At 31.6% G+C, this 23,641-nt stretch overlaps 1 protein-coding gene across 3 annotated transcripts in view; it reads left to right on the forward strand.

The window, feature by feature from the left end:
- Window positions 1-23,641, forward strand: part of LOC110998601 (rap1 GTPase-activating protein 1) — a 210,562-nt gene that overhangs the window by 99,681 nt on the left and 87,240 nt on the right. The window contains exon 2 of one of the 3 annotated variants that reach the window (XM_045632844.1): window positions 17,085-17,240. The exons of the other annotated variants lie outside the window; for them this stretch is intronic. Coding sequence (XP_045488800.1) covers window positions 17,140-17,240 — 101 coding nt within the window. The 5' untranslated portion in view covers window positions 17,085-17,139. The remainder of the gene's footprint in view (window positions 1-17,084; window positions 17,241-23,641) is intronic. 3 annotated transcript variants of the gene reach the window in all.

The following is a 23,641-nucleotide window of genomic DNA, read 5'->3' on the forward strand; positions in this document are numbered from 1 at the left end:
CTTTACAATTGTACTATTCACACCTTATTGGAAACTTACTTACCTTATTATTGATTATCGTTTTCCCCTCCTGCTGCGTTGTTGGCTTGTCATATTTTTTTCAACCCTTTCAAATTTAGTGTTTCCTTTACAAACATAAAAAGAACATCAAATGTTTTATCTTGAGTATTGGTCGTACACGTCATTAAATAGTAATTCACCTTATGTATTACGAACTATGTACAATGAATCAAGACAGATTAAAATACCCTTAACTATAACTATAATTAGCAGAATAAACAATAATGACAAAACTAACACGTCTTATACGTACAGTTGTATATCTTTCGATATCTGTACATACTTGAATAGTTTTGGGTCATAAAACAAACATAGCTACTATTACTACCATATGCCAAGATCCTATACATTGAATGGCTCAAATATAAGACTCTTTCCACCAACTTTGATGATGGTCCTGTTGGAGTCGAGATTGTCCCCTTGGGCCGTGAGGGGCAAGTGCACAGGCGCTAATTAAAGGTTTAAGTTGGCGTCTGGAAGACAGTACCGGTGACCTCAGAACTGCTTTTTTCGCCTTATAAGTGTCGCAATACAGCGAGGAAACGCTGCCATCATTAAAGGTACACTGCCACATGGACCAAACTTTTTAAATTTATTTATATTTTGAATTTAAATATTATTTTTATCACTGGGTAGTCTATTCACAAATATATAGTATCTAGAATATTCTGTGTAGGAAATAAATCTTTTCATTATATTTTGAATTTAAATATTATTTTTATTACTGGTTAGGCTATTCACAATTATAAAGTATCTACAATATTTTGTGTAGGAAATAAATCTTTTCATTCCATTTTGACGTACAGAACCAACACCAAATGGGTGTAATGACGTAACTTGTATTACATATTATCCGCCTTCCTCATGTAGTCCTTATAAGAAAACGTTTTTTGTCTGACATGTTTTCTCAGTACTTAAACTTAGACACGAAATCAATATCAATCATATCTGTCAATTACACACACGTTTATTAAAAGCTCATTTAGACGAGCAAATCTTGAACAGATAACTTTAGTAAAAAAAAGCTTTGTGAAATTTGCATCAAATCTATGAATCGCTCTTGTCTGAATAAATATCTATAACCACGTGTTACTTGCGGTACACTTGCGGTGCTTACAGTATATATTACATATATATATGTATCACACTTTTAACTTTACTAAGCAAATCTACGTTATTATTAAATTATAATCCTATAACTGTTAATTTGTTAATCACTGCACTACGTTACAGTGATAGTAGATCAGTTTTAAAATGCGTTAGAGTTTTAGATTTATAGGCTATATATAAGATTTATACAGTAAAAAGAAATAGTAATTGAAAACTTAAATCTAAAATATGTTATTATTACTTTACTCTTCAACTATATCTTAGTATAGTATCGTAATTCATACAAATTTAAAGTATTGCATTTATAATTACTTCTTCCAAATGAACATTGTATCTGGATGTACTGTTATTCGATTTAGTAAAGAAACAAACCGATTTAATATTTATATGTCTGTGTGTAATTAGATGATCAATGCACACAGATCCTGACTTCATATTCCAGTGACGTTTTAATAATTTCTCCCTATTCATGTTTTATTGAGGGGTTTGACATAGAGTATAAATGTTACAGACATTTATTTAATGACATCACAGTAATTAATTCTTTCTATGTAATATATGCAACCACAAGTGGAATATTTATAATAATATTATTTACATATACCTAAGAATATTATTTACCTATAAAATAATGACGAAGTACATGAAATTATATAAAATTACATAAATATACATTGATATGATCTGATAATATGCAAAATTAAATGCCATAAAAAATAAAGAATCTTACATTATATAAGTGTCTACATAATGGGAGTTAATCATATAGAAAATAGTTAACCATGTTCAACCAACCACTAAAACTACTCAAGTATATAAAATCTATTTTTTATAGTAAATATATAACTTTATTCTGAAACCTCAAACGATGTTATCGCAGTCCGTTAGTTTGTAGTCTCTGTAACACAAAATATTGCATGATTTTTATAAATGCATTATGAATATTTTACGGCTCATTCAATTTCATTGTGACGGAGCGGTCATTGTCACCGGCCATAGCCCCTCGTTTTTCACTCTATTTAGGCTCGTGGTTTAGATGCAAATTATCCGTAAATATTAAAATCAAGGGTTGTCCGTCAAAACGTTCAAAGAGTATACTGACAGTTCCGTCATAAACTGACGTCTCTAAAACTATTAAAATTTAAAAATGACACATCTAAGCAGCTGCAATTTCAAACATCGAATGTTCATTGTGATACTTAAATATTACGGTACTTTTACAGCGAGCAATATTGCAATTTATCGAATCGATACTAAAAACTCGGAACACAATCGAGCTAAGTTGATCGGAAATAATCTTATTATGTTTATGGACTTTTTACCGATTGGGGACCGCTTTCAAATTAGGCCTGGTGTTTTTGGGAGACCGTTATCTGATGGTTAATCAAACGTTTAATCGCATTAAATGCCTCCCCGTTGTGTCGTCTGTGCCTTATCTCTTTGTTGGGAGTTTTAACGAAATATTTACCTACTAATAACGCGTCTCCCCTCTGATGAACGTTTGATCTTAATTAACGCTCAAAATATTTACTTTTTTGGATGAATCGTACTGAAGTCATTATACAAATAGAAATGTCAATACTTATTTCTAGTTATTTTTTTAATTAGTTGTTTCGAAAGCGTTTTTAAGTTCCCCGGGTCTAGACTTTCATTTAGTTCTGTTACGCCGTTTCAAAACATCTGTCTATATCCGTATCCTATTAAACCTAGAGCCTGGAGAGAGGGTGCTGGTATAGGAGGTGAGCTATTCAGACATACTGGCCCCTTCCCATCTACATGGAATCAACAACGAAGCTGGTGCGGGGTGTGATACGGCTGTAACAGCTAAAGCCTGCAAATTAAGAGGCTTAAGCTCCGAATATGATTTTGTCCCATTTGTTGTCGTGACCTATGGTCCGTGGGGTTCTAGCGATTTTTAAGGAAATATCAAAAAGGGTAGTCGACCAAGAGACGGAAGAGCTGGCAGCTACCTCCGACAAAGAATTAGTCTAGTTTTTCCAAGTGGAAACCCTGCCAGTCTCTTCGGGACCTTACCTAAAGGGACTCCATTTAACACTATATTTTAAGGTTAAGAGTTTTTTGTTAAACTATAATTTATATCCATCCCATAATTAATTTAAGATTGTAACAGCATTGTTAGGAAGTCTGACACAATGATTTGCGCCGACCTTTCCGTTCTGATAAGATATACATTACACTATATTACACAATCGCCACCTAATTTAACTGAGTGGGTTGAGCAAAGAAAGTGATAAATTTATTATGAACACGACCGCATACTGTCCTACGTCATGAAGGCATCCGCACTTTATAATGAAAATTAATTTCGAATTTTTTGTGTGTGCAAAATGTAGGGAGCATTGTACGTGCCCTTAGAATTTTTATCCTTCTTATTAAAGGTTTTAAAACTTAAATTTATTAACAAAGGTGCTAAGCAAGAGTTGTAGATTAGTTAAACTTGTTCAACGTATAATTCATATAATTGGTATTAATAAATAGACGGCATTCATGTATCACTGTTTCTCTAAAATAAATAATTTATTCGTTTAACACACACCGTCTTTTTCGTCTTTCTATGCTGGTTTCCTCACGATGTGGTTAATGCGCACATAAACAAAACTCCATTGGGATCAAACCTTCAACCCCAGGGTTGAGTGTCGCATGCTGAAGCCACTATAACAACACTGCTCTAAGTTTAAGAACATTAAAATAAAAAATTAATGCCGTAAATCAATACCGAATGACTTTAATCTCACAATTTACAAGCTGCAGATTTAAGCTGCACCATACATAAGCTAACAGTATCAAAATGTAAGAAAATATGTGTATGCGCATATCCATCAGCGATCGACCCGCCTACCTGGCCGTTTGACCCAGGAAGAGATACGTGGCGATACTTTGAAGACTAGTGTGACCATATCGTGGCGAAGTGTAAATACATTTTCTGCAATATGTTGTCGTTAATAGATTATTCATCTCGTATAAGTAGCTTAGTTTATTCCAGTACATACTGAAACAAAATGAAAATAACAAACAAATAATTTATATAACATGTCTGTATCTTACTTAGGTTTTTGTATTATTGAATTAATACATATTTGTGGTGGTTTTCCGTTCCATAATTCTTTTAAACCAGTATGAGAGAGGACAGTCACATTATTATTATTAACAATTTTAATTATTGTATTTTTTACCAAAAAATAAAAAAAAATATTTAGATACATATTTACTAAATGTTTTTTTCTATGACAGTTATAATGGCGTTATAATATACTATATATCATTTTTAGTTTTTGAGTTGTTAGGAAAATTTTAATCAATTAATATATATTTTTGTTTTCTTTTTAATAAATAAAAAATATCAAAAGTGAAAATTAATTTTACGTGTTTTACACAAATATAAACACAATCAATAATAAAAAAATATTATATTGTTCGGTTAGTTCTTCTCATTTGTTATAATCATTAAGGCTTCGTAAGAAATATAAAAACTTGTGTAAACTTTTTGGATCGTTTATGCTGTTTTTTTTTTATTTTGTGCTATTGGCCGAATAGAAGCAATTCAAACTTTGTTGATTTTCACTTGTTAATTACAAAGTCGTTTCTGGCCACACTCGTGAAATGGATTTCAAACATCAAAGGGCTTGATCTAATCATTTCATTCCAAGAATATGGTTACCCTATACATGTTGATAGCACCATAGATACGAGCTCTAACCATAAAGTAATGTTTTGGTCGTTTTAACTGACCGCGCGTTTATTCACGATATTCAGCTACTGTGCATTTAGATGTAAAGAAGGATTCTATATTGTTAGTTTATGGGATTACTTAGACATCTCACTGTTAAATGCCATTACTCGACTTGCGTTTTTCAGCGATTGTTATTTTAATATCAGCTTACCACATAACTTCAACAGTAATTCCGATCATATTGAGTCTTTGTACCACGTAATTCAAAATTTGCGACCCGGGTATGGAAAGAGCCACATGTTTCGTTAGATAATGATGTAATTGGCACTATAGACCCAGTTCTAGTCTATTGGAAATTGGTATCAGTTTTGCAAAGTAGCCAAACAGGTCATGTTCTGGTTTAAATATTCATATCACTTAATTCTAATTTTAAATTATAGATTACATAATCTTTAAATCGTGTTTAAGAAGTAGAAAATTGAGCGTTCCTTATTTAAATTTGAAAAATACTTGTCCAACAAAATGGCCAGACTAAATTTAATATAGACAGTAAAATGCCGGTTCGTCCTATTTGTCCGCATATTTAAAATGTTATAAACCCATCCCTAGAGGATTTAATACCTCGCAAAGCATAATAGAAACAACAAATGATAGAATGCAATTTCTAGCTTATTATAATTTCACGACATCGTTGCACAAAGCGACATTGACCTACATTTAGAAATTCGCAATTTCATACGCCTCCACAGTTTTAGTAGTCGTAAACATACATTGGAACTTGTTAAATATTACCCTACATTTTAGGCCCTGAAAGCACTTTTATTAATTCGACAACTCAGTTTCAATATGGCAATTTTTGAATTTAAATTACATTTTATTTCTGATTATATTATATATTATATCAGATTAATAATTCTCATAACACGCACATATTTGATAAAAAAATCGTTTTGACAACAAAGATTTTGATAGAAACCACTGTGCCTCTATAAAAGCAATTATATCATCGTTCAAAAACAGTATTATTAGAAACTAATTGAATTGTAACTCTCCGTTATATTGACCTAAACAAACTGTATGCAAACATAAACACAGTACTTAGGCATCGATGTAAGTGGATGAAATTGCATATTAACATTTGCAATCGGTTTTATTGCTACTGCCAATGTACGTAGATATTAAAAGCTTCATGGAGCCTAAATACATATAAACTAGAAACGGAATTTCTAAATAATAACGCTGGAGTAATTTAGTGAGATGTGGCCTAATGGAGGGCAGGTCTGTCCAGAGTTAAACAGACACTGTTAAACCGCTGCTTGAATGAACCCATCATACTGCCTAGAGAAGATGAAAGGGGGCAAGGCGTTACACTCCTTTGCTGTTAAGAAACGACGATCCAAATCTTGCAGTATAGTTCCAGGGAGCATTGGAGTGCAATCTGGATTGTGGAGGAAGGGATGCTCTTCCTTCAAGTTAAAGGGAAAGGGAATGGAATTCCGTACTTTGACTCATATTTGGTCCGCTTTTCATTCAAGAGTTAAAGGGAAGATCGTCTACAAGGCCTAACCACTTCCCGATCTTAACCACTGGCCTTTGGAAAGTTTTACTTCATTCACAGCCAGAATAACTTTGTTAGCGCGTTTCAGGATGTGACGTCATCGTACTGATTTGTCACCTAAGATTGTAGGTGTCGGTACAGGGCTATCATCCGGTTGCAAAATTATAAGATTGTCGGTGTTTACAGGTAACCAAAAATAAGTTATTAAATTATGTAAATTTTTGTTAACGAAAACGTGTATTATATATTATATTTGTACAAAGAAACTACAGAGCTGTGGAATTCCCTGTCTACTAAATATTAGCCTTCACAATGAGAATGCTACTAGTATTACTTAAATTAAAGACGTTTTTATTGCTCTATTTTTCATGTATATTATTAAACGTATAATTTGTATGCTATAGAAATCACGTTATGACCAATTATTTTTTTTTACTTAAACCAATTACCAACTAAGCGTAAGACTGTCAAATACGCATTGATCGATTGTGATTTTCAAGTTTAATGTATAATTTAAGTCTCACACAATTGTATTACAAAATTGTTCAAATGCTATATTGATAGGACATGCATTGTCCCCAAGTCGTAGGCGAAAATAAACGATGACTAGTAGACAATTTCATTAAAATTATGGTTATTTCAATTTAGTCGTAACTGACAATAGTTTGCTGTAATGGTTAAATAATTTCTTGAGAGTTCCACTTTGCGAAATGATTGTTCAAACATCTATTAATTTTTAATAGCAGTATTTGTTTTTATTAGGTAAAGGTACAAACCATAACATTAATAACTTCTTTAGACCAGTCCAGAATTTTCATGAAATTCCATTTTATCATGTTTATTGTTATTTATTTGAATATTTATGACTTTATCATAGTAAAACCATTAACCATAGTTTTACTTAAAAAAAAATCATTCAAATCGGTCCATCCGTTTAGAAGGAGTTCAGTAAAATTATATATGTTATGATTGCTTTTCAATAATCTTTCATATATCTTAAAGGTCTTTCTTGTTGAAACATTTTGATATTATATATGTATACTAAAAATGTACATTCCTTAGACCATTTTTTGTTCTCGTGCACCTGTAAATACACCGACAGCTTAACCTCAAACTTAACCAGAGCTTTTATTAATTAATTATCCTACGATCTACAACTTTTGACCCTCTTAATCGGCCAATTAAGCATTATCTTCACCTGTTATAAAGGTGTTGCGTTTTTAAACGTTTTATAATGATACGATTGATTTGGTTTTTTAAATGACAGTATTTGTTAATCAATGGTCATAAATTGAATTTAGAACAGGTATTTTAATTCTGCAGCTTTCTTTTTTTGTCTTCTTTTTTTAAATGTATTTATGCCCTTGTTGGTGTCTAGACGTAACCTATCAAAAAGAAAGGTAAGGATGAGTTCCTATGGTAATAAAATATAAAAATCAATAATGGCATCTCGGGTTAATCTACGGCTGGAACTGCCTGTGCGCAGCGGGAAATTGACGTTTTAGTCAGAGATTCGGGTTGCCTACAATACGATTCGATGCAATTCAAAATCATTTAATTATGTAGGTAACTTAATATACACTTATGAACGTCAACGAAAAAAAAAATATACATTCGATGCAAAAATAAAATTTTACGTCTACTGCCTGTTCTCAAATCAAGGGCGTAGAATTGAAGAGAAGAACTGGCAATTAACTCTCCGCCACTCTTTTTAATCGCCAAGTTTTTTCTTTTACTCAACGTTTGTGGGGAGCTGCAACTATTACACCATGTTCCAAATGAAATCTTGAGTAATAAAGATAATAAAATAAATTAAAAACTAAGATTTGTCCTCTATCAGCAGGAAAGGACAAAGCTGCCTGCTCGGTAATCCAGCAATATTTTTTTCCGCTGTATAAATCTAATTACTTTAAGAGTAGAATATAAACTATAGGCTAGGTTACAAATAAGTTTTAATATAAATAAATATCTTATACTTATGGTATTGCAATATGGTCAGTTTTTGGCATGACCTGCCCACATCTCCTAAAGGAACAATGCTACTGTCTTTGTTGCAAAACGTGATTTACATAGGATTGAATTATACAGGCTGTTTCAGACGTGTGCCTAGTACAGGCTTTTCAATTTAAAACTTAAATCGCTTTTCACTCGCGTAATTTCTTTAACTCTACTTATTAAGCAACGTTGCTATTCTTTTCGTGAGGTAAAATTAATTATTATTAATAATTAATAATTATCATTATATTAATAATTTATTATAATTAAAATAAATATTAACTTAGTATGAAACCATATAAATTAAAGTTTCTCGGCTTCGAAAGTGATGCCGTATATTCCAGTGACTATGTATTGTCTTTTATTAACATAACTATTACACATTTAAAGAAAAACACTTTTTTACGGATTAAAGTTATGTTTTATTGTATTTAAACTTATAATTGTTTAAACAAAATTTTAAATTGAATGTGCTGCTGTGATACTTTTTGACATTTAACACCTTTGTCTTCAGTCACCGTGACCACGCACGCTGTAAAGCACGCGAAACGTCGGTTTAATTTAAAATTATATTTAAATAAACATAAGTTTAATCCGTAAAAAAGTATTTTTCTTTAAGTAAATTTATTAACAATATATGTTGGGTTGTCTATAAGAAACTGGTTTTAGCAGTATCAATACCCATTTATCCTATGTCGTTTTTGTGATGTAAAGTGATATATTATTTATTATTAATTCCATTTTGTACAGCCTGTACAACACAGAAGAGACCGATACCATCTTTGCATCGCAAGTATGGGCGTCTCGAAATTTATTGTTATTTGATAACTTAAACAATGTTATAACTTTTGCTGTCTTGAGTGTGAACGATTTTGTTTCTCTATTTACCATAGCTTTTTATTTACAAAATAGGTTACCAAGCTAAAGCTAAAAAACTTTAACTTGTGTGTCTTTATTTAATGATAATCGAATTATTTCCATAACAAATTTATGCTAGCGGCCCGGCTTCGCACGGGTGGATATTTTTTTGTTAAATGTTTTGTAGATATGTTCTTTAATAATACAAAAACATATATTTTCTATCATCAATAGTTTTCGCAGCGCATGCGATAAAAGTTAATCTATAGCCATTTTTTTACTCCTTGGGCAACATTATTATTAGTAGGGATCCTTATTTTTCTTGCAATGAAAATAGCCTAAATTAATCATTGATAGTGATCATTGAAATGGTGAAAAAAATTTTAAAATCGGTCCAGTACTTTTTGAGCCATTTCGTTACAATCATACTTACATACATATATTTCCTCTTTATGATATTAGTTATTTACAATATTCTTAACCTATACATCATAATTACAAATAGAAAATTAAATTAAGAAGTTTGTTCCCTGTGGTACGGTACGCAACATTACTTTTAATGCTGGCAGGATTTCCTATGTGTATTGCGATACTTATTCGTTCGTTCCTTACTTACATAATAAACAACTCTGGCGTTCCTACTAAATTCGAATAACCCGAATACAAACGAGAGGATACTAAAACAAACGCTATCTCTACAAACATTAAAACGTAAAACAATTATGTAAAAGTAATTACACATATAACTCTAGTTTACCATATTAATTGCTATGAACCGGTAAATAAAACGGTGGTTCTTATTTTGAATTTTACGGAAGTTAATTCGAATTTATTTCATAACACATTTGGTACTGTCTGAAATACGAAATAAAAAGCTTCGAAACAAGTGATTTGTTCCGGACATTGATTCAGCTAAGCGCGCTCAGATTTCACAGTCACCCTCTTTAATCTGTGGATTATTGTCTGTGGCTATTGATGTATTGATTTTTTCTTTGTCAACGCTTACATTGTTTTTAATCTGTATGATTCCGATCGATTGGCAATGTTTTATATTTGTCTAGTGATTTATTTATGAATCAAACTGCCAATTATTTTTTAAATTGTTATTTATACATTATATGTCAATCAAAGCCTACGCGTTGACCTATCGGTCTTTTTTAATATATATCAATATGAGTAGGATTGAAAAGATTAAGACATAACTTATATATAGCCGATTTTCGCAATAATAACAATAATGATAATCTTTATTTTCTTCTCTCACATATACATACAAGGTTACAACGATTAAAACTAAGATAACATTTGAAATATAACAGCCATGCCTCTATATTCGTTTATTAGTTATATATTAGCCATTTATACTTATAGATAGCTAAGATAACCGTATGCGCACCATTAAAATAAAAAAGTATGAACAATTGGCGCTACAAACTCGTGGTGATGCAGTACTGATCTTTAACTTGGATTTCTGTATCCGTTATCAATTATTTTTCCTTAATAGACAAGGTGATCATCCTTTCGAGACTGAGATATTAAGTCGTTGACTTGATGTGCTCAACAAGTTACTAAGCCTACACTGTGCAGAATGTTCCACCTAGAATTAAATACCCCTAAATATCGATTAAAATCTCATAATTTTTTGTTGAACTATGGTTTAATAGATAATTTGAAAAATACATTCAAGTCGTATTAAATTCAGATCTTGTAAAATTATAGATTTTTCTTAGTCACGCTTGGGGTTTATATTTGGTTTAGTTTGTTAGTTGGGCTTTATACTATAAATATACATCCTAATAACCGCTCACGACATCTAGATTTCCCCTAGAAATAGCACCACTGAGCCAACACTGCTCGCCCGAAAATGACTATAAATTTTGTTCGTTTCACTTTTCGTCCTCACTTTTGCGAAATATTATTTCTTAAAGGAGAGTTGCGAGTACATTAAAAGTATATGTTGAAGTTGTGTATAATGTCAATTATTACCACTTATACAACAATTTAAAAGCACTCAAATTTTTATGTTTTCTGCTTGTAATTATTATTGGTTAACATACTATCATCAGTAGAAGTACGAAGCTTTAAGTGGCTGCACACTATAAGTACTATTTTCCTTTGAAAACAATTCACTCAGTGCTTGAAGTTTGCTTTCAAATGTGTTCATCTTGTCGAGCGATTTTTTTCCAAACTGATTAGGTGAATAAGTATTAAACAACGTTAAAGACATTACATTCGCATAATGTCTTAATTAAGAACATCTTTAAGAGATAATGAACGGTTGCCGGTTACATTCGCATGAGATGAAATCATTTTCATGCATCCGTTCGCTTTTATGTGATGACTATGTGATACCTGTGGCTTCACTTGTTTTAATCTGGGCTTAGCCCTCTTAAGCTATTTTTTTTAAATAGTATGAAAAATATATATGTATTGGCGCTACAATCGTGCAGGTCTAAGCCCGTGATTTCTGTATATGTTCTGTGATCATTTCTAATAGGCAAATAGGATGAATCTTCTGTGCTGTGTTTTTGGGTCTAATGCATTCCTACCGTACCGTACGTAGCAAGAGCGTACGAAAGTTAAATGCGCACTTAAATAGGCCATTGGTGCACAGCCGGAGATCGAACCTACTACCCCAGGGATGAGAGTCGCCCGTTAAAACCACTACACCAACACTGCAATCGTATACAAACAGTATAATATATTTAATATTTATTGACATTGAGTTGCTTTTCAACTTCTGTGAACGAACTTTCAAAGAACATTTGGATGCCGCATCTCTAGAAGCAAAATCTTCGCTTCGCAGCAATTATCCCCGTTAACTGTAAAATTATTAGCGCGTTAAAAACCCCTTTCAAAAATAAACTGTTGAAGGAATTGCAATAGTAGCTTTGTGTATTAATTCAATACTATATAATTGGCCTTCTCTGTACTGTTTTTGTGTTTTATTATATGTATTGACTTAGCGCCATTTAATTTTTTACTATTTCTGTTCTTATAATTTTTTTTATGTTTTTTTCTAACATTGTGTAAGGGGTGGTGTAAGCTACGTCATCGCTATTTTGGTGATGATGGAGTATTGACCATCTCCAAGTCACAGCTGAATTAGTCAATGTACTATTGTACATTTACCTCTGGGTATTAAATGTTTAGTTCGTTTCTGATAATTTGAATATAGAAATTAGGCATATTAATCGATTTTAGTAATACCTGTACATTATAACATAGAACATTAATGTAATTAAAACAGCTTAAACGAAGCAGACGTTAAAACTATTTACTGAAGCCATTAGCCGTAGCTAAGTTTCTAAAATATAGCTTAGTTTGGCCTCGTTTAGTCATTAATTTTCAAGTAAATTTGCACATGAAGGGATGTTTGGATAGACGTCACAAAATGTGTGCCCAAAAGGAAAACTAATACTTCAGTCTAAGACAAATATTTTTTTTAATAATTCTCTAATATGTGATACTAATAATATTCAGAGGTAATAATTGTATATTTTTTTCGAGTAAACACATTTCAAAAATTATTTAACAATTAAAATGCTACATTACCCCTAAGTAACATAGGCTTTTATTTCCAAAACATTTTTAAAAAGAAATGGCTTATATTCACAAAAATATATAATAAGTTCTTTTCCTATGGGTATCAAACTGTTCAAGGAAATATGATTTTTAAATGGAAAAAATAATTTTAAACTACTTGCAGTTGTAGCTGGATTTTGGCACACAAATCTGTCTAGACGAGTTGATTTACGACAGTAGATATGTGTGGGAGTGTACGCCTTGTTTGGTTTAGATATTAATATAATATCTACCTAAACTAGCAATATAACTTAACTATAAATAAATCCAGCAATCATGGCTTAATTGAACGATAGGTTTCGGGATTGTAGGCAAACGATCACAAATCTTAAGGTTACTAATGTAAAGTATTTTGGGAGGTTTTCTTTGCCTAACTTCTAAAGTTTTGAGTTTTAGTACAAGTCCATAATATGTATGTCCTTAATTGAAACATTTCAAATATATTAGACAAATCAAATTATTTCAATGTTGTCTAAGAGTATATTTATTCATGTATATCCTTAGCTAATATACCACATAAATACTTTAAACACGTTTCCATATAAATGAAGCTAAATGCACATTCATCAAAGAGTTAAGAGCTTGCCCGTTTCACATTAAAATTCCGTCGTATTGTGCAGTAAAACCAAACAAAACTTATACCTACGTTAAGCGAAACTAATTGCTTTAACAAAAAAAAAATACTATTGTTGGCTAGCCATTGAGAATTCTCGTAAAATGTACTTGTGAGAAAGTGTGAAAAGTATTTGTTTAAGAGATTTCACTATTTGAAGAGACTTAGTACTTCGGTCTAGTGTTCGCATACTTTAATATTAATTTCATGTTGACAACTCCAACACTTCTTATATTTGCCATACACAAACACGAAACACGTATTATCAGGTTTTCAAGGATTCACTTTTTTAAAGTTAGGTAGGTTAATTCTTCTAACGATTTGACGACGGTTTTTCGACTGTCTAGTGTAATAGATGTAATAATAATATTTAATTTTTAAAATCATTTCTAGTTTGGGTTTACAAAGGGCTTTGGCCTATTATTTAAGCTTATCTCAATGTTAAGTGTGGGTAGGTAATAATTTTAGTTATTAAACCATGTGGGACGTTCTTGATTTGCAAATTAACTTAGCAATTATCGATCATGTTTACCCAGTGTTTTAAGCACCTCTTATGTCACTATGACATTGTTTTTGCTACACCTACCTATCTATTGTTTTAAAGAGGCAAGATTTGTATGTAAGTATGTTTGTAACGAACAAAACCCAAAAACTACTGGACGACTAAAAAAAATCTTCCATTAGAACGCTCCAAAACATAAAAAAATATATCGTTTATTATTAATGTTTCTAAATTTTGACACATAAAGTATATGCTTAAAATATAAAAAATCGCATCGTTGAAGTTCAGCGGCTTCCGTGATCCCAAATTTGTAATTCATTTATTATATTTATTATTTATTTACTGACACTTTTTTCATTAAAACATCAGATACCATAAATATTAGGGAGGCAACGGGTAGCCTTATCGCTATCAAGCGATCTTTTCTAGGCAACACTAGGAAACACTAGTTTCTAGGAAAACAGACATATACCCATTTAAAATCGTATTTTAGGTGTCTCAGATAGCCCTATCATGGCGCTTACAATATCTGTTTTGTCCGGCTCTTATCTCCAGTGTCAAAAGGTCAGTACGTCAAAACTACTTCCTGTAGTCATTACTTCGACATTTATTGTTCAGCCATAAATTAATTATGTGACAGTGTGTTTAGTATATGCTCGATTTTGCACTGTTATTTTATACACGACATCTACAAATATAAATAAATTCGTTAAAATGTTATTCATTCTTTTAATGATACATCCATTTCTCAATTACCGTGCCTTATGTATATTAATTAATAATTTATACAGAGAGTAATATATATTATCATATGAATTCAGGATTAAGATTTTTTAATATCAATATTTTCATTTATATATTATATCAATATAGGTACAGATTGAGACGGTTACAGGTAATGTTTACTTAAAAGATTTGGAAGCCATCTAAGACTTGACTTATAATAAAAAATTTTTTTTCGAAAGTCAAATTTATAAAATTAAATAACAAATAAGTAAATATTATTATTACTAAAAATAAAATGAATAAATTTCAGACACTTCAAAGATTCCGTTGAAGCCACTAATGTGTACGTATCGATTGCGGTTTCAATATTGATGGTACCATTCGTTTTAACGACACATGTTTTTATTATCCTAATAAATCATACGATTTTAACGATATTCCAACCCAATTGCAACTCAAATATTATAAAATAACCAAATTTATTACATCAGGTGTTATAAAAATAACACCCTTTTTTATTTTATTTTACAGAATATGTAAACTGTAAGCTATAGCTATCCTACTCTGTACTGATTCTGAACTGAGATCTACTCATAGGACACCCTTACTTAACTAATCTATCTGTCTATACTAAATTCGTAAATCTATAAAGTTTGTTTGGTTTAAGAAACTTACTTGGGAACTACACGTTCAAATTGAAAAAAAAAAAAACTAATTCATTTATCTGAAATACTCTAAAGTGGTACATCTATGACACCACGATAACAAAGGTGATACCGAGGTGCACTATTAGTTTATATTCGTATATATGCCAGCTTTGTTTTTAAACTTTAAATTAACTATTTATTTATGAAAGGCGATAAGAGAGTCCTTGATTTCCGAGTGCCATCTCCTTGCGAGATTAGATATATTTACGCCCTTTTTATAGATAGAGAGAGTCTCTCTATCTATAAAAAGGGCGTATTATTTAAAATAAAACCGTTTTAAATCCATTGCTGAAATGCACCGTTATAGTCGTGACTGACTGTTAATAGCGCTCGATAATGATTGTTAATTATTACAAATTATCTCAGCCTTAAAATCTACATCAATATAAAGACCACGATAAACACAAGAGAATATTGATTAAAACGATTAAGAGCATTGTCAAGAATTGTAAAAGAGAAATAATGTTTTTTACCCAGCTATTTTCACTTATCTATATTACAATTTAAAACATATTGATATTTAAAAGGTTTATATACCTTTTAAAGCATAGTTACTAAAAATAATAAGAATATTCTGTAGAAGTTAGTTTGTCATTGAAGAATCGTAGAATGTTATTTGATGGTTTGCAATTAAGATACCTAACCATTAGGTTGATTGCTCCAACCTTTTAATATATTTTAATTTCGAGTCCCCTTTTGATACCCAGGCATCCCACCATTCCATTTGTCCCTCCTTTCCGGAGAACGCGTTTTGGTCAAAACTCACCGATATCTAGATTGAGCATCCGGTACATCCATAGTCCTCGGTAAAATTTTCGTTAGGTCTTTATGATTTAATTCCTCTATATAATCTTTTCGTGTGTCTTTTTTGTAACGAATCGGCTCAAAAAGTACAGTATAACTGATTAATATAGGTTATAATATTAAGGAACATATCAACACCTCAAAATTTTTTTTTAATGTCCACCCGCACAAAGCCGGGACGGGCCGCTAGTGTTCAATAAGTACTTGACGCAGAAAAAAAATTATTTTCTTTTTCATGTATCCAGGATTGGCGAACGTTAGTAGTCAAGTAGAAATAGTTATACACAAATAAAGTGAAAACTTTAAAATACTAGCACCATTAGTCGCACGTTAACTACTACCATTTCAAACATTTTACTTGCTTACACCGCTGGTGCAAAGACAAAGTGGGCCTGGGCCTTCCAAACTAAATAAGAATATATATAGAATATAATAACAAGAAAATCGATCCTTACATTACCATTCCAAATATATAAAATAAAATAAAATACCTCTGATTAGCGTAAGTTAAATACAATATCGTTAATCAATACGAATTTCTCGTACTGTTATGAATACATATTATGAAGTTTTATATAACATCATTGTCTTGAATCACTAATATAATGTAAAAACTGTTTAATGGAAACGTACGAAGTGTAACAATATTTAAAAAGGTTTTAATATACATTTTCATTTTACTGCTATTGGGTTTAAATTGCATCTGAAAATTAATTGTAATTATGACTTGCTCTACATAACATTATTTCCGCTTATGTGTCACTTGGTTTGTGGTCAATAATTAAGTTATTTGCCTGTCTACTCATTAGTTGTATTTGGTGCTTGTTGGTTGACATGTATATAGCCGTCGTCAATTGTATATTTGTTCATTATAGGCATTGGAAGCGTGATTGCTTTGTATAATACTGGGTTGGTTCGGAGAATCGCCGAATGAAGTCGAAAGTAGGGAAGATGAAATATTTGCCGACGGGCGGCCATAAAGAAACATATACCCTGCTTACTGCGAGACGAAGATATATGAAGAAACTCATGTATGTATGAATAATGGCTTTATTACTTTGACGCTTCTAAACAATTGGTTTATTTAGATTAATCTGTCTACGATTTGGATTCACTGGAACCTGGAGTTTCAAACATTCACCGATTTTATTAAATTTATAGCAGATACAATGTAAATACAAAAGCTTGTGCCACTTACTTACATACTTTGTGAATAGTAGACTACTTGTGCATTTGTGTGTGTGTATATATCTGGTAAAGTATATGTTAAAGAAAACACTTTTTCTACGGATTGAAGAAAAAGTGATTGTATATAAACTTATAATTATAATTTTTTCCGAAATCCGCGAAAATAGAGTACACCGTGAGTCAATTCTGCAAAACAGCTTCATCTTTTAGTCCACCAACTCAGGGGAAAAAATACAGATAACAATTTTTTCTAGTGGTGATACTTTTTGACATTCAACACCCCTTTGTCTTCAGTCATCGTGACCACGCACGGGAAAGCACGCGAAACGTCGGAAAAAAAATGATGTAAAATGTGTTTTCTTTAAATGTGTAAAAGTTATGTTAATCAAAGACAAATTACAATTTGTGATGCGCCATTTTCTAAGAGCAAGAGACATGCTTACTGATATCAAGTTGGCTGACAATTTACATCTACAAGATATCATCTTTAATCTAAACTGCACATTGATGAGAAAACGCACTTGATTTAAATACGCTCTGATAAAAGTAATTTCTTTCTTATATGCTTAGAAAAATTAGGTGAACACTTTGAGACTGTGCGAACATTAAATTGGATTTAAATTCTTATGCTTCAAACTATCTGTCGGTAACAGGTCTTCCGTTTGAATATTTTCCTCATCGATATACTTATAAGGCGATATATTATAGTCAAGTAATAAATAATACAGATACGCCAATAAAGGATTTACAATACTTTGAACGAGTTCGGCTCCCGTTATTTGAGATATTTAATCATGATAGATGGACCACTTGTTATCTATCGCAGGCATTTCAAAGGAACGTGCTTTAAGTCTATAACCAAGTTTGTAAAACAATGATATATCTCTCGCTATAATTGAGAATAGCAATTAATATTCTGGTTGCATTCTGTAATCGCAGGCTAAGAAGTAAGTGTGGTTTCAGCGATAAGGTAGTAATTCGAAATTGCACTATAATTTTCTTGACATGATAGTTGACAGATGCGAATTGACATTTGATTGATGTTTGTTTATATTTTTTTGCACGTTGTCAAAATGAACTCGCTGTCTCTTCAAGGAGAAGAACTTCATATTAATATAGCATTTTGTTCCTGGATTTCCTTACCAACAAGCAACAACATCGTAATGCAAGTAAATATATAATCAAAGCATCCTCACTATATACCTACAATTATATAATGTAGAAACCATAAAATAATCTAAATTATTTCCTCCGCACAATTAGTTTCACTACGATAATGTAAATTACGACTCGCACTAAACATCGATATATATTACTCTATTTACATTAGCCTGTAAATATCGTAGCTTATTTGATCTCTATTCGTAGTGTTTGAGGACAAGACTAAGTCATATAAAAGTCGTAGAAAAATATTTAGGAAAAAGTATTCGTCAACTTTTTTCGACGCGGTTGAATATATAATCAAAGAGTCGTTGTCGCGCGTGGTTTCAGTTGAGCATAAACATAAATGAATTTGGAGGCGGAATGAGACTCAATTTTAAGATAATTTCTTACCACGACTGCGTCTGCTCTATTGATCGTCATTTGATATGTCTTTAGATGTATAAATAATAACGAAGCCTTTTTATTACCATTTCCAAGTTCCATTTCGAATGTAATTAGTTATAAGCCTATGTATATGGACCCCTCTGGGTCCCTCCTCCGACCGTTTATTATACCAGTCTCTTCCTGCTGTTTCTATCATCAGCCCCTTTTTTTAGCTTGCCCACTCTTCTTTTTCCGGGTGGACCCTTCAATTGTTTTATCTTTAATGTACCAAGTCTAGGATATTCGTTTTTTAGCTTGCTTCAGTTTTTGTCTCATACATTCATTTCCCATAACCTGTATAAATGTACTAGAGATATATGTACAGTAGATACCACGTATTCAAATAGTTTACTTCAACTTGATTGTATAATTGATACCTAAAGTGGTTAAAAGTAATCTAGACTTAGAAACGGTTTAATTAATCTGCAGCCTTGAATTCATAATGAGCCATTAATAAGCCCTAATCTTTTTCTTTTTACACAGCAGTTGTTACTAATGCTAAAATTTGTATAAATATAACGACTGTATACAGCTATTGATGACCCCATTTAGTTTGAACTACTTGAGAAGTGTTTATTCTTAAGTGTAAACTTTAATACAGTCACGAAGTTCTCTGCCATGGGTTTCATGCACGCTAGGGTCTGCTTAAATATTTATATCTAACAGCGCCCCTGAAAGTAACACGCAAAAATATTTTTAGTACCATGAGTTTAGCTAAATAAAATATGTCTTCAAATATTGTATTTATTACATTCTTGAAATATACTATAATTGTATCCATTTTGTGTTACCACCATACTGTTATACACTTTGTTTAAATTTCAGATTATTTATACAATCAAATAAATAAATGTTTAAAAACAAACCCTTTAAATTAAAAAAAAAAACATTTTCTTCGCCAATTTCCTGTTCAAGTTCAAGTTCCTGATCAGCCTCCTGTGCCTGACACACGCCGTCGACTTTTTCGGTTTAAGGCAAGCCGGTTGCCTCACAATGTTGTCCTTCACCGTTCGAGCGAATGTTAAACGCGCACAAGGAAGGAAAGTCCATTGGTGCACAGCCGAGGATCGAACCTACTCCCTCAGTGATAGCATGCTGAAGCTACCAACGCTGCTTATTATTATGCTGCAAAATTAAAATCGATACTTGACGTAACTATTTATAAGTTTTTGTAGTTAAAACAGAGTTATATAAGACTGATTTATTTTAAATAAGGGCGTTTACTCTGCCCCTCTAACTTTCGAATCTTTCGCACTTTAGCCATGTAATTGGGCTTAATTCTATGTTATTACATCATTTACACTATTCATTACATTAAAACCATCAATTAGATATGAACCGTTATAACACCTGCATTTAACTATTCAAAATAAATGGCATAATAATACTATATATGCTAATTATACACCCTCAACGCGGAACTAAGGGTATACATATTTGCAAAATACATCTTTGGTATAGGTTTTTAACGGAAATGATATTTAAGTAATAGTTTTAGTTTGTGTTTGCATTATATTTCATAATTAAATAATAATCAGGGTGCACTTATTTAAAACGCAAATTAGCATAAACCCTATTTAAATATATAAAACATAATAATTAAAATAATTTATTTATTTATTTATTCCAGTAATTTTTTCTATCTTTACAGTTACTACTAATGCGATAGAATTCCAAAATATTTCCCATACCAACTATCCTACATACAAACATTAAAAAATTAAACTTATATTCCTAAATCTTATAACTAACAATATTGTTAGTTATAAGATTACAACCGTTACAATGGAAATATGTTTAAATTTGTATAGTTTATGTAACGATTTTGATGATTGCACTAGTCTAAATTGTTTTATTTGTTGTAATTAAAACACAGGTTTCAATATATAACAATATAGTCGTAGATAGATTTAAAAGTAGTAATTCATATTTTAAGTTCGTTCTCCCATAATCATAGATTTTGTTTGAATATGTTATAAGTGAACATATTATTATTAATATAAAAATATGCAAAGAAAAGTTTCATACAAAATCAACACACTTAGTCATATTAAAACTAACAAATTGAGCAAAACAGCAAGCGCTGGAATGCGATGAGATTAAAAATGTAACGTTTAGTGTAAAGTTTGATTTATGATGAAATATACAAAGGTAGAAATTATATAGATTTATAGTTGTTGAAACCAAACAAAATATATTCTATTAAATTACCATAAAAGCACCTGTCAACGACATTATTATTAAACGGCGGGTGGTCAGTGGTTTAATTAATTTAACCTCAATAAATTATAATAATGTGATATTAAATTTTTCTATTCTAAGTAAATTTGTATTATTATACATATCTCGTCTAACCATTCACGTTATATTGGCGTTGTAATTTTGACAGTTAAATAATTAACGCAACTATAAATGGGTTTTTAAACTTGAAAATGTGAAAATATATCCATTTGTATGAACTTGGCCACATTATATTTTCTAATTTTCTTAGCATTAATCTATAAAAACCCTATCTTCTCTAACGGATCTCACAACGGATATAATCTCTGCTATTCAGTTAGGTTATACTGTAAATATGATACAAATTCCCGCCAATTATATATATATGCTGTTATTTAACGACGAAACCTAAATTCAGTATTTAATACTTGTATCGCTAGAGGAAATATCCTAACGTGGACTGAAAATTCGGTAGTATTATTGATAGTATCCTTAGGTACGCGTTAATTAGCCCTCGTATATTTAGTGTTGTGTCTTGTGTCTGTGTTCGTCATATGCTGAAACGCGTTAAAAATGTTTATATGTGTAGCTAAGGATCTTTCTTAGCACGAATTGATGTGTATGTGTCTCGGGGAGGACTGCGGTCCGAACGCGCAATGCGCACTGAGGCGCGCCAGAACTTAATAACAATTAGTTATGTAAAACATTAAATTAATGTAATTTTGTCATTTTCTTCTGAAATGGATTACTTGGATTGCGATGAAATACATCGTGTATATTTCAAAATCATGTTCTGTATAAATTTTCGTCATAAAATGAATTCGAAGTGTCAAAAATTGGCTATGATTGGATTTTGTTTCTATCGAGCGAAGTTGTTTAAATTGTGTATCGATCTTTTTAAAATGGATACATAAACTGCTGAACTTTACCATATTTTTTCCATTTGTCCTACTAAGACACGATGTCAAAAAATGGAAGGAAACAATGTACTTTTTTGGGAGTTTGGTGACTGGATAGGTCCTTAATTGAGAGGAAGAGCAGCACCTTCATTTCTCTACTCTAATGTATGTTCTAGCATGATTTTTTAATTTATAATAATCGTAGTATCTTTCTACGAAGTCAACCAATTAGCTCCTTTAAAGATGTAATAGAATATTTATTTATTACTGACAAGTGACTTATGTTCAGTATAGGTCACGACTATCATAAATTTCTTTGAAGTACCTCGCAGGGTTTTGTAGATTTCAATCCACTTCAAACGTTATTCATCACTTAGAAAACGTGAGAAACTTTACAGTTATTCGGTGCTTGTAACGTTCTTAAACAAATATATAAATTGAATAACACCATAATTATGGTGACAAAGTTATAATCAGGCCACTTCAAACTTAAACCTAGCAAGAGCTAACAATTAACCATCTCTTCCAGATTTAGTTGATATACCGCCATATTTATGTTCGTACTCAAACAATCAATTTTGTTACGATTTATTTGGCAAATTTGCATTATTACGAAACACATTAAATAGCTATGCTTATACTGTAAGATTGACAGTCGTGACTTAGTGCTTAGGATAAATATGTACTTCCAATGTGATATATTAAAGTTATAGTTCGCGCTATATGTATCTATGTCCTATGTCCCCTTGATGGAATTGTTAGAGTCCAAGGTTAACGATTTACCTCGCTATATGTTTCTCTCATATCCATATCTACGATGTTTCTTGCTCTGCTTAGGGCGGCCGAGTTTATATCAAGTATGTGGTTTAAGAGTTATCCTGTATGTAACATGTAAAAAAGATAAAGATAGACCTTTCGAGAATTATCGTGCTCCCAAAAATACAGATAATGGAAAAAACATTTATAGTGTCAAAAGCAGTGCGGTGTTCTTTTTTTTATAGAACAGGGGGCAAACGGGCAGGAAGCTCATCTGATGTTAAGTGATACCGCCACCCAAGGACACTCTCAATGCCAGATGGCTCGGGAGTCCGTTGCCGGCCTTTTAAGAATTGATACGCTCTTTTCTTGAAGGACCCTAAGTGTTGCACTCTCAAAAATTAAGTAAGATTAAAAGTATATCTTCTAAAATAGATAGGTATTGATAAATTACCGTCAATTTGTTAGAACGGCATCTCTGACATGCTCCGATGTTATCCTTTGTAATTATCTGATCGCAATTTGATAAAGTGCTACGGCAATGAACACTTGTTTGCAGGTTATTTATGGAACAAAACATCTATCACGTACATATAGTACAAAATAAGGCTATTAAACATTAATAGGAGACAATAAAAATGGCCGGCATGTAATAGCGAGACCTCTGGCACCGAGTGTCCATGTGCGGTGGTATCTCTTAACATCAGCCTCCTGCCCGTTTGCCCCTTTTACATAAAAAACTAAAAACGTTTCTTATAAAAACTATTCTAACTAAGGTGCCG

Source organism: Pieris rapae, chromosome 21 (assembly GCF_905147795.1).
Source record: "Pieris rapae chromosome 21, ilPieRapa1.1, whole genome shotgun sequence".
NCBI classification, from domain to species: Eukaryota; Metazoa; Arthropoda; class Insecta; order Lepidoptera; family Pieridae; genus Pieris; species Pieris rapae.